The sequence below is a fragment of the Dama dama genome, chromosome 5 (assembly GCF_033118175.1).
Source record: "Dama dama isolate Ldn47 chromosome 5, ASM3311817v1, whole genome shotgun sequence".
NCBI lineage: Eukaryota > Metazoa > Chordata > Mammalia > Artiodactyla > Cervidae > Dama > Dama dama.
In genome coordinates this window covers 14,147,962-14,160,914 of record NC_083685.1, presented here as the reverse complement: position 1 = coordinate 14,160,914, position 12,953 = coordinate 14,147,962, and the positions used below count along the sequence as shown (strand labels likewise).

The 12,953-nt window shown below is 39.5% G+C and overlaps 1 protein-coding gene across 3 annotated transcripts in view; it reads left to right on the top strand.

Moving 5' to 3' along the window:
• Positions 1-12,953, top strand: part of MED13L (mediator complex subunit 13L) — a 289,944-nt gene that overhangs the window by 227,864 nt on the left and 49,127 nt on the right. For all 3 annotated transcript variants that reach the window (XM_061141858.1, XM_061141857.1, XM_061141856.1), the window contains 6 exons: positions 2,212-2,377; positions 4,531-4,635; positions 8,130-8,861; positions 9,671-9,896; positions 10,868-10,970; positions 11,276-11,400. In XM_061141858.1, the coding sequence (XP_060997841.1) occupies positions 2,212-2,377; positions 4,531-4,635; positions 8,130-8,861; positions 9,671-9,896; positions 10,868-10,970; positions 11,276-11,400 (1,457 nt within the window). The remainder of the gene's footprint in view (positions 1-2,211; positions 2,378-4,530; positions 4,636-8,129; positions 8,862-9,670; positions 9,897-10,867; positions 10,971-11,275; positions 11,401-12,953) is intronic.

The following is a 12,953-nucleotide window of genomic DNA, read 5'->3' as shown; positions in this document are numbered from 1 at the left end:
CTGTCTTAATGACTGTGAGTTCAGAACTCTTAAATTCATAATTTAGAAAAAAATGTTTTATTCTGGTGGATTTCAGGTGTGTACTTTTACAACTATAGATCTTTAGATTTCTTCCTCTCTAATTCCGTGTATATCATTGTGCTACACCATAAATCTCTTGATGTCTCCTTATTTCCTAAAACAGAAACACTAAATGAGAGTGACTGATGTATTTGTCATAAAATTAATTTGTCCAGCTTTATACATCATAACATCAAATTACAGCTTAGGACTCCTAATGCTCCATTTGTGAGAATCCTGCTTAGCCTCCTTGAGGCTGCACTTGAATGATGTTGAGCACGGTCATGCTTTCCTGGGCATAGGACAAAGGGGGTTACTTTGCCCCTTAAAATGGCCAAACATCTCCTAGATTAGCATGGGACCTGGGAGGGCCAGAGTTCTGGCTTGTGTGAATAGATAGATCAGCTTGCCTCTTCTGTTTATGGAGATAATTTGAGAAGCAGCATTCAATATGCATTTAACAACATGTAATACAAGTCTCATTTAATTCCATATAAGATACCACCCACATTTTAGTTAAATCATTAAAAGCTACTGAAAAACATTAAACCACCTTTAATCAGAAAAGATTCTGTGGCTGGCTTTCCCCACAACCTCTCCTGTTTTGGTCATAAATAATTCCCTTATGATACCATGGACTAATAGTCTGTTTGGCTATACTGTTGAGTGTTTGGGGTCAAAGAGCTTATGCTATCTTCTTCTGTTTGTTGCTTTACTTTGCCTAGTTTTATAGTAGGCATTTGAAAATCCATTGTAAAGTCAAAATGAAATATTTTGTCCTGTGAGCCAAGTCAGAGAACTTTTAAGATTAAAAGATAGCAGTGAAAGATCAAATTTCTTGTCTCTGTTAATTTATCTCATTTCTATTATAACAATACTTTTCTGGGGAACAAGAAAGCTTCAGTTCCTAAGAATGTAAGCATTGGGGTTTGCTTTATTTAAAAAAAAAAAGTGGAGCTGAGACTAACCAGTCAATTCCATACAATGTTTGTTTTGCATTGATACCAAGAAATATTAGTTTGTGATATTAGGTTGCTTCTTTCTTTTTCACAGGAAAGTGAAGGATTTCAGAGCACTTTAAAATTATTTCAGTTGAGATATTTTGCATCATAATTCTATCAGGAATAAAACCCTCAATATGTTTATGAAATCAAATACATAAAAGTAATCGAATCAGAACTTAATACTGAAAATTGACTTCATTATTTGTCTTGCATGAGATGAAAGTAGTAAAATACTTAGAACCAATAACTAATCTTATCAACAGTTAGAGTAGGCATGATAGAAACTGGCCCTGAAGGAGGAAGTGGCAACCCACTCCAGTGTTCTTGCCTGGAGAATCCCGTGGACAGAAGAGTCTGGTAGGCTACACAGTCCATCGGGTCACAAAGAATGGGACATGACGGAGTGACTTAGCATGCATGCCACCGAAAATGTATTGCATACCAAGTACAGTTGGAAAATCTAAATGGAAATATTAGAAACCAGTGAATTTCTAATCCTCTGATATAAAATGTTGAGTCAGTCTCTTTCCTTTCTTTGGTATTAGCTTTCATAGGTGGTGTCAGGCATAAGGATGAATAGTTCCACACACAGATTTGAAATTTGACCTTGTTAAGGATTTCTTTCTCCTACCCAGGGCACTCTGTGCAGTTGCTATACAGCCATTTAGCTACATGAGCATAAAGCTCCCTCTGCTGTTTTCTTCTGTCTTGAAACTCATTTACTGTATTGAGATTTAAAAACTCAGACAATCCATGCATATTTATATCTTTAACGTCGTGTTGAATCTTCCTGTGTAAGTTATCTCCAAAACCTCTGAGTAGGAATGCCTCCTGATGGATATGCCATTGTGGGTATGTGAGTGTGGGTATTGATGTGACTGAAAGCTATACTGACACAGATTTACTCATAGCTGTGGATAGCGTTATTGTCATGGGTAGTAGCAAAGTTACCATGATCAGTTCAACAGTCCAGTGTCTATGTTAAATAAATAAGGGGCTGCCCTGGTGGCTCAGATGGTAAAGGATTTGGCTGCAATGCCAGAGACCCAAGTTTGATCCCTGGGTCGGGAAGATCCCTTGAGCAGTCTGTGCACTAGGAGGCCTTTTCAGAAAATTCTGACCTTCCAAATTGTCTTTTCTTTCCTAGGTGAGAGTGGAGGTACGCAGAGTGCTGTCAGTCACCTAGGTTCCCAAGACGGGGGCATGCTAACTATGCACAGTCCAAAGAGATCGGGGAAGATTCCTCCAAAACTCCACAATCATATGGTCCATCGAGTCTGGAAGGAATGCATCCTCAACAGAACCCAGTCCAAGTATGTGTTTTCCATTCTGTCTGGGTGGTGGTTTACCTGATATGCCTTTTATTACTACATGAAGAGGATCAATCATATGGCACTGTTGTGTGACCAAACCCTGGGGGGGGGGGGGGTGTCATTGAATTGTTAGCTCATCTTTCTGAACATGATAGAGTAAAATTCAAAGCAAAGGTGTTAGAATAATTTGATGGCCAGGAAAATTGTGAAGTTCTTTATCATCTCAAGATTGTCATGGTGTTCATCTGACATTTTTTAGCACAGCTGACTCAGAAATTCACCCTGAATATCAGGAGAATAGTTGTGGGTATGGTTTTTCCCTGTGTACCTACTAATGAATGTTTGCTATTTACAAAGGAAAAGGACCTTCGTTGCCATGTTTTCTATGATACATTGGCCTCCTGTTTTAATTGACAGTGTATTTCTCAACTAAACAGATGAGAGTTAGAGAAGTATTTCGTAGCTGCTATGCTTCTGTTTCTTGATTCGGGGAAATTCTTTTCTTCCTTTACCCAACTTCCCTTTCTTGTCCACCTCCCTCTGGTCTATCCCCTCTGACCTCCTTCCCTCCTTAACATATTTTTGGAAAAGAGTAGGAATTGATTCTAAGATGAGCTATTATTTTAATTGTAGGGAAGATAATGTCAAACTGTAGTCAGTAAACACTTTTTCACTTATCAAGAATTATATAAACATATTCAGCATATTTTCACATGTTTTTGATATGACTGAGATGTCCACCTTTTTGACTGATACAAGTGAACAATGAGTCTTGATTCTCTGGAGCAGAACAAATATGGACATTTTTGTCAGTAATTCCAAAGGACTCATTTAGAAGTTAAGTCAGTGTTTTTTAAGTGACTACTCTTCAAAGCTTTACTTATACACTTTTAAGAGCTATCCTTCAGACCTCGGACCTAGCTTTTAACAAATTCATACTATATATTTATCTCCCAGTTAGTGGCTCTAGAATGGTAGCTCAGACGGTAAAGAATCTGCCTGCCATGTAGGAGACCGAGGCTCATTCCTTGAGTTGGGAAGATTCCCCGGAGAAAGGAATGGCAACCCACTCCAGTATTCTTGCCTGGAGAATTCCATGGACAGAGGAGTCTGGCGCGCTGCAGTCCATGGAGTTGCAGAGTCAGACATGACTAAGCGACTAACACATATAGAATAGGCTACTAAAGATTTAGTAGGAAAAAATCTAAAATAATTGCAGTGGGAAATCATGTCATATTCTAGAATTTAAAAGGTATCTCTGTTTGCTTAAAAACAGTCCTTTCCTTTAGAATTATTGGTACAGATATTTTCATTTCTGTCTGCAGTGCCTCAACAATTTCCATGTTAACATTTTCTTTTTCTTTGAGTTACCATCTTTGATTTTTATCACCACTAGCCTTTCCACCAATTCTTAACAGATCAGAGCCCTTCTTTCAGCAGCACTGCACAGGGAAGTGAGGCCCAGAAAGGCAGGGGAGGGTGGAGAGCAAGCAAAGTCCCGGCAGAGCCATCAGTGAGATGCAGCATCAGCTGTAGTAGGATCCACAGTGCAGAGGGGCTGCCCAGTGTTCCTATTTATGCAGCAATAAATGTCTTTTAGCTGCCAGTTATTACGTAGGAGACATCTTTGATTCTTGTCTTTTGGTTCACATTATATACATGGAGTGCTGTCCTTAAATGCTAGTAAATGTAGATGTTTTAAGAGTGATTTAAACAGTCTGTCTAACAAAGAAATAAAGCAAAACAGAACCAAAAAAATGATCTGTCTGAAGGTATATGATTTATAGATGCTATGAAAAGATAATTTTTAAAAATTTAGGTTATCTTTCCAGAATTTAGGTGACTTTTTAAAAAATAGCTGCTAATAGTGCCAGATAGTGGTGTTTTCATTGCTATCTGTACCACCCATGTTAAAATGTATATTGATCTTAAATAAAAATATTTTGAATCTGATTTTCCTTCTGGTGCACGGACATAGTAGTTGACTTCCCCTCTGCCCCCCAACCCTACACCTTGGGTTGCTCTAAACTGTCTATTGGCAGGATACTGTTACTGTGTAAGATGTATTCATGTCTTTCTAACATCCTTTTCCTTCCCAGAGGTATGAATATTATCTCATGTTTATACAAACCACATATTTTAACCTTTTTTAGGAGGAGCCAAATGTCCACTCCAACTCTTGAAGAAGAGCCTGCTAACAATCCTGCTACTTGGGATTTTGTGGATCCAACCCAAAGAGTCAGCTGTTCTTGCTCTAGGTAGGTAGGGGCCGAGGCAGAGCAGTATTTGTTGGTTGTCTCCTGGTCTCTCAGACCACTTCTTCCACGTCATTTTGCTTTGTTTTCTTTATAAATCTTCTACTTCCAGTGCTAGAAAAAAGCTTGCTGTTGTTTTGTTTTGTGTCTATGTAGAGGATACAGTTTTATTATTGGGACTCAGAATGAGCCTTTTTAGGCAACTGACCCTGTTAACAAATTGCTCCCACAGATTTCTTCAGGATAACTTCTTTAGAACTAAAGGCATCAGTTTAACAAGACAATCTCTTGCCATTTAAATGAGTTTATTTAGTTACTCTTAATTATAAAGTTGAGATAAATATCAAGCAAGTTGGCTTGAATTAATAGAATTTGGATTAGAATTTGGATAGAATTTGGATTAGAATTTGGAATAGAATTTGGATTAGAATTCTATGGAAATAGAATTTCCATAGAAAATTTTTCTTGTTGGTGCTGGTGTTTTTTGATGACTGAAGTAGATATGTGGTAATAATATCTGAAGAAAGCCAAAATTGTTGCTCATTCATTTAGATACTTGAGTGGAAACCCAAATTATTTTCTGAATATTCACTTAGCAACTTAGAGTGGCTTTGCTTCCGTTTGATACTGCTCAATGCTTATACAAAGGTCAGTTGAGATAAGTATACTTGGAAGTTGGCTATCCATTTCTTTAGTTGAGACCACGGGGTTTTTAATGCGGCATATATGAATTGGTTTCAGGGTAGGGAGGAGGTCACGATGCCCAGAAATCTCTGCAAGCACACACATGCGTGTGCACATGTTTGTTTATACACATAGGCAACAGTTTTAACAGCTTCTTCTTGTCCCCCCTCCTCTTTCCTATAAGTTGATTCTCTTTTATCAAGCTCTGCCTTGGTAGTCAGCTTTTTGTTGAGAGATGCTGTCTTAAGTACCTAATGAAACCCTTGATTGATTTTTCAAGGAGGATGTTTTTAGTGATATTCTTTGCTCATTAAGGGTCCTTTCTCTGAGCTGGTGAGAATCTCTCTAGTCCCGGGATAGGAGTGGTACACCAGCTGAATGACTGGTCTGCTTTCATCTCTAGGCCATTGTTAATCATGTGATTATGAGGAAAAAAGGTATTTTCCTAATAATATTGACTTCTGAACAGCTTACAGCCAGGTTATGGTCCACCTTTAGAAAGTACATAGTTTAAAAATTTTAGTGTGTTTAACTTCACTTGTATGTTCCTCTTATTTTTTCCTGCTTTTTTCCTTAATCTAGATTTTTTTCACTTTTTAAAATAACCCTTTTACTGATTTCTATCACATTTTTATTCAGTACCTTGAATTATTTTTACCTAAAGTATAAGTAAATAACTCTTTTTCTTTTGTCCTCTGGAGTTACTAGTCTGTCTCCTCACCAAATTCTTATACCCTTCAGATCTTATTTGTAAATATGCATTCCATTCCATTGACTTCTAAATATTTATCTCTACACCTGACTTCTCACATGTACTCAAGTCTTGTATTTTGCAAAGTGCTTTTAAGATACACCCTTAATATTGACATCAAACCAGGTACCCTATTGCAGTCATTTCTGTCAGTTTTCTCCTCCTCGGCCTGGAAACTATCATTTATCTTCCTTAGTTTTCTAGATCAGTTTCACCATTGCATTTCACACTGACTTCCTTTGAAATGTCTGTACAGCCACTCTGCTTTCTTTATTCATTAGTCACCATGTGTTCCTACACTCTGGCCCAGCTTCTGATTCCTTCCCACTGGTGCCACATGGTTAGCCTGGTGAGCCTGATGGGCCTGCTGCTGGCTTCAGGGAAGTCCCGTACCCATTCACAGATGTGCAGTGGTGGTCTGTTCCATACTGGTGTATCCCTTATACTGAAGGTTCCATAACGTAGCTAAGTTGCTAAATGCAACAGAAGAAAATGACTTTATAAGATTATCCACCTTGCACAAAGTCCTTACTTTGAAAAGGCTACTATAAAATATCTGTCTCAAAAGATCAGTGTGGTTAAATGCTCTTGGAGAAAATCCACATCAAAAAGTTTTATGTAAAAGACTTCCAGAGCTTAAGTCTTAAAATAAGCACCCTTAGAAGATATAATTGAGATGTTTTCAGGTGAGACATTCATCTCTCAGTGTGGTTCTGTGCCCTGGAGATTTAAAGTCCAGTTTTTGCCTTTTTGACAGTAGCTTTAAGCTGCTGACTTCTTCAAAGTCAGGATTTTTTTTTTTAAGAGTAGCTTAAGACTTTGGCAAGAGTGTTTTCAGATTATCTACTGCAGGATTACCAAACCCATTATGGAATGGTCCACTCCTCACACTATTTAATGGTCTTATGGGGCAGAGTGGCCATCCTGCTGTCCCACTAAACCATCCCATTATGCCACACAAATCCATTTTACTGCCCACTAGGGCATCGTTTAGTGCAATGCAACAGTAATTTAATGCCACCCTAGTGGCCTCAGAGAGTTACTGATACACTGGCAGGAGAGCTTATGTTTTTCCTGGGAATGATTTATATATTGGGAAGAACTGGCTGACCTGCTGTATAACTTTTTTGTGCAGATTAAACCTTAGCATTATCTAGTAGGCCCTTACTGAGCAATTTCTCACACCCATGCCTGCCAAGAAGTGTGTTAGGTTGTTAGCAGACTTGCTATTCCTACTTAGATAGGACAGATGCATTTGTATATATGTGTGTTGTTTTCATATTCACTCACAACCTTTTTACTTCTGTCTCATTTTAGCACATTTCTGTAAGATCCAAAGTTGTGTTTTATCCCTTCTTTGTTGGATAATAGTAGTGTCTAAGGCTCTTAGTATATTTATCCTATTAAATATTCTTAAAACTGACCCTTAGTTTCACACTTTGTGGGAGAATTGCATAGTTATCTTGTTCCTGATTTACAGCACTCTAAGCTTTTATAAACCATTCTCTGTTGGAGTTAGTCGGGTGTTGTAAAATAGAGATTGGAAGCTTTTTTTTGCTGCCTTTCTTGACAAATGGTCTTGGTTTTAAAATGCCATGCGAATAGATTGTCTGAGGCCCTCACCAAATTTGAAAGATTTGAGGATTTTCAAATTAGTATTTTTGTAGAGGTTAGCAGCATGTTAACGAATATTTCTTAAGGTTACTTGATGGGCATGAGTTTGAGTAAACTCCAGGAGTTTTTGATAGACAGGGAGGCCCGGTGTGCTGCGATTCATGGGGTTGCAAAGAGTCAGACACGACTGAGCGACTGAACTGGACTGAATTGAACTCTTATCTACTTAACTTGCATGTAATTGGTTCATTATTTCTTATCAGCATATGTTGCAGTTTTTAGTCATTATCAATATATTTAACACCTAGAGTCCATTTGGATGTATTAGTGCATATAACATGTTCTTGAAAAGGTGTAACCTTGTCAGAGGCATCTCTTCTGTGGTATTAGAATGGTATAGTTATATTCACCTGTGTATTTACTTACCTCATTTTCATTCTCATTTCAGGCATAAACTTTTAAAACGTTGTACAGTAGGCCCCAGTCGACCTCCCACAATATCACAACCAGGGTTCAGTGCAGGACCATCATCATCTTCATCTTTACCACCTCCTGCTTCTTCTAAGCACAAAACAACAGAAAGACAGGACAAGGGAGACAAGCTGCAAAAGAGACCTTTGATACCATTTCATCACAGGCCGTCTGTGGCTGAAGAGTTATGCATGGAGCAAGATCCACCGGGACAGAAGCTAGGCTTGGCAGGGATAGACTCCTCCTTAGAGGTGGCTAGCAGTAGGAAGTATGATAAGCAAATGGCCGTGCCTTCCAGAAATACAAGCAAGCAAATGAATCTGAATCCTATGGATTCACCTCATTCCCCTATTTCCCCTCTGCCGCCAACACTCAGCCCTCAGCCACGAGGTCAGGAAGCAGAGAGTTTGGACCCACCCTCTGTCCCTGTGAATCCAGCCCTCTATGGAAATGGGCTCGAACTCCAACAGTTGTCTGCTCTGGATGACCGGACTGTCCTCGTCGGCCAAAGACTGCCTCTCACGGCAGAGGTCAGTGAGACCGCCTTATATTGTGGGATCAGGCCCTCGAACCCAGAGTCATCAGATAAGTGGTGGCACAGTTACCATCTCCCATCCATTGATGATGCTGAGTTCCGGCCTCCAGAGCTCCAGGGTGAGAGATGTGATGCCAAAACGGAGGTAACCTCAGAGAGCACTGCATTGCAAAGGTAAGGCGACCCTCCACCCCACCCCCTGACCATCAACCAGAAGGCCAAGGCCATAGGTTCCCAGGAATCAGGGCCTTCAGATCCAAAATTGAAGAGGTCCTTCTTCACCATTCTAGACTCTGCATTTGGAAAAGGTTTAAAAGTCAAATGCTTTATCCAACATGATATTTATCGTATGTGTCATTATTTAAATGCTGGACTATAAAGGTTTCGTTGTAAGATTAGCTTACTAGAATTAATTCATTTTTGGTCTGCTGTTTGTTAATCAAAGAATATAGCTTTATGGGACTTTCCATATTGCAGTCAGTGCCTTCTTTGTATGTTGACACTTTTAAGGAAGGCTTTACATGCGTTCAGGTGTGTATCATGCATCTAGTAGTAATACTTCAGAGTGTTATTTAGCAACCTGTTACTCTAAACAGTTTATACAGTTTTTCTCATGTCATCTTCACCACAGCCATATTGCTACCTTTAATTTCATAGCCGAGAAAGAACCTAGGGTCATGCAGTTAGTAAATTACACGGATGGAATTTGTGCCCAGACATTCTGTCCCCAGAGCCCATCTCTGCTGTTAAGTGAAATCAGTGGAATCAGAAACAAAAGTATATGGCCTTAACAAAGGCTACTAAGATTTATTTAATTGTGAATATAGTCTCTGAAAGTCACTTGAAGGTGAATTTTTTAGTTTTCTTTGTTGTTAAAGTTTAAGCTTCCAAATGCTTTTAAATCACAAATGTTGCTTGAAAAAAAAAAAAGTCTGGTCTTTTTACTATTTCTTGCTTAAATCGTCATTCATTTCCCCTTCCAGACTCTTAGCACAACCTAACAAACGGTTTAAAGTCTGGCAAGACAAGCAGCCGCAGATGCAGCCCCTCCACTTTCTTGACCCATTGCCTCTGTCACAACAACCTGGAGACAGTTTGGGAGAAGTCAACGACCCATATACTTTCGAGGACGGCGACATAAAATACATCTTTACTGCAAACAAGAAATGCAAACAAGGGACAGAGAAAGATTCCCTGAAAAAGAATAAGGTACCACTTAACAGAGAGAGAGGCCAGTCAGGAGTGGGTTTGAGTCTACGTCAGTAAACACGTGCGGGAAGACCTTGAGGCAGGATGTCTGAGAGAGTCTTGCCTGGTTGCTCTGTCCCCATGTTCATGCTCTTGGTACTACTGTATCGAACAGCGCGTTGTTCCTCTCTCTGTCATGGCTCACCTTTGTTCAGAAGTCGGCCGAGCATAAATGAAGCCTCATAGCTCCCAGGCTATAGCTTGTACCGTGCATGTTTCCTCTCATATGCTAATTCTTGTTGGCCTATGCTCCCTGCTTATTTCTTTTTAATTATTATTCCAAAATACCCAAAATGTAAGGGAAAATATTGGTAACAGTATCTACCATTTATCAGGCGCTCACTGTTTACTGTGTTATGCGCTTTACCTCTGTATTTCTCCGAATTAATATCATCACTACTCCAAGACTGTGTCAGTACAATTTTACTGGTTTCTTTATCTTAAAAATGAGTACTGGGGGTGTCTGCTGTCTTTAGCCTTACATTTTAAACCATTCTAAAATACTGGGCCATTTAAAGAAATATTCTTAAGAACAGAGGAAATAAGAGAATGAAAGGAAACCAATATAGTTCAAGAGAATACTTCTTACACCTGTCTAGATCCAGAAAGCTTGAAGCATAATTCAGCCTCCAAAATATGTTAAAGGCAGCTTTTAAAACCGTGGCAGGTCTGTGATCAAACCCCACCAGTACTGTTGAGGCATAAAATCCCGATTGACTCAGATTGAGGGGCAAGTGTGGGAGTTTTTGGTTTCAGTTTAAAATCAGGGACGAGGACATATCTTTTATTTCCTTTGGTTGCATAGACCATGGTTTATCATACTTGTGCTCATAACAAGTTCCATTCTGCCCTCTAATTCTTTGTGTTCTCCCTCATATTCCACACTTTGGGTTGCTGTTCATGTGTTTTGTTTGGCTGAATTTATTACACAGTCAGAGGATGGATTTGGTACCAAGGATGTCACTACACCAGGTCATTCCACGCCGGTGCCTGAAGGGAAAAATGCCATGTCCCTTTTCAGTTCTACTAAAACAGGTGTGTACACTGATTATTTGCCTCACTTGGACTGTTGCTAAAGTAAATGCAAGGGAGATGCTTCTCTATTTAACATTATGTGCTGATTGTGTTAGCAATAATTTGACCTCATCTGTAATATATTTTTCATAGTTTGTTTTTCAGTTCCTTTCAAATCTGATAAGCATATTTGGCACTAATTGTATCTCGATTTAACTGACAGCGTAAGGAAGCACTTGGCAGGCAGGGCTTGCTCACTGTCCTCTCCTCACCCCTTCTCCTTTGAGGAAGCTGCTTATTCAGTGCCTTTTGCCTCCTTCCCACAGATGTCCGGCAGGACAACGCTGCTGGCAGGGCAGGCTCCAGTAGCCTCACACAGGTGACAGACTTGGCACCTTCCCTTCATGACTTAGACAACATCTTTGATAATTCTGATGACGACGAACTTGGGGTGAGTCTGCAGTAGCTACACAAAACAAAAATGCACTTCAGTGGATGGACTTAGTGTTTCAGTATTTCTTTATAGTTTGGTCTACTGAATTGGGAGCTCATATTTCAGGTTCTAAATGTTCTTCAAAAATGTTTGTGTACCTTGAAAGGATTCTGAAACTTATTAGTTTCAGAATCTAATAACCTCTAATAATCCTTGGGTTTTGTTTGTTGATGGCTTTTTTCCATTAGTGTTATTCCTGTTGTAAATATTAAAATCTTTCATTTTTTTAACTTCTTGATATGAGACTAATAGGAATATATTATGTAGTCCCTTTAGCTTAGATTTTAAAAATAATGCCCTACATGTAGTGGGGCATACTGAATTTTTTGAACTTTACCATACTGAACTTTATGTCACAGGATAGTCAGCATTTTGAGAGGTAATTACAAATATGATTTATACTTTCTAGGATTATGGCATCATAGTCAGGAAATAGAATTTATACACGTAGACGTTAAACAATACAAGGTATCATGTGATTGGGATTCCCTGGCAGCTCAGCTGGTAAAGAATCGACCTGCGATGCGGGAGACCCCGGTTTGATTCCTGGCTCAGGAAGGTCCCTGGAGAAGGGGTAGGCTGCCCACCCCAGTATTCTTGGGCTCTCCCGGGAGCTCAGACGGTAAAGAATCCACCTGCAGTGCAAGAGACCTGGGTTGGGAAGATCCTCTGGAGGAGGGCATGGCAACCCACTCCAGTATTCTTGCCTGCAGAATGCCCATTGGACAGAGGAGCCTGGTGGGCTACAATCCATGGGGTTGCAAAGAGTCAGACATGACTGAGCGACTGAGCATAGCACAGCACATCATATGATTAAAGTGACAGATTAGCATTCATAATTCTCTGGAGAGTAGCTGAGCTGAGTCAGGAAATGTGTGTTGTCATCATCCTAACTAAGCCTGTACCTTTGTGTAAACAGAAGTGCCCCTGTTATCTCTGGGGGCACCTAGAGATGAGTAAGATAGGCTTGCTCTTCAGTGAAGTCAAAGTATTAGTTCACTTTTCTTTCATTTATATATTTACTTTCCCATCCATCCAGTTGACATGATATTTGTTAATTATTTAATGATCAGTTCCTTTGTGGCTGGTTCTCTAGGTTTATAGATAAAATTAAGTTACAAATCTTATGCTTGAGGTGCTCACAGACTTTAGGAGAAAGAGCATATAAATAAAGTTTAAAATATACTTAGCCCTGTGAATGCAGTAATTTATCTGAATCTAAAGATGCTACCCGTTCAAGTACAAAGCAATAGGCAAGCAGTATTTTAGTAAAGGCTTGAAGGTTAAATAGGAATCAGGTTTCTAAAGCCCATTCTCACTTTAAAATAAAATATATCTGGTTAACAGACACTGTACACCAGTAGTATTCTAAGTACTTCTTTCTGCCTCCATGGACTGTAACCCATGAGGCTCCTCTGTCCATGGGACTCTCCAGGCAAGAATACTGGAGTGGGTTGCCACGCCCTCCTCCAGAGGATCTTTGTGACCAGGGATTGAACCCTCATCTTGAT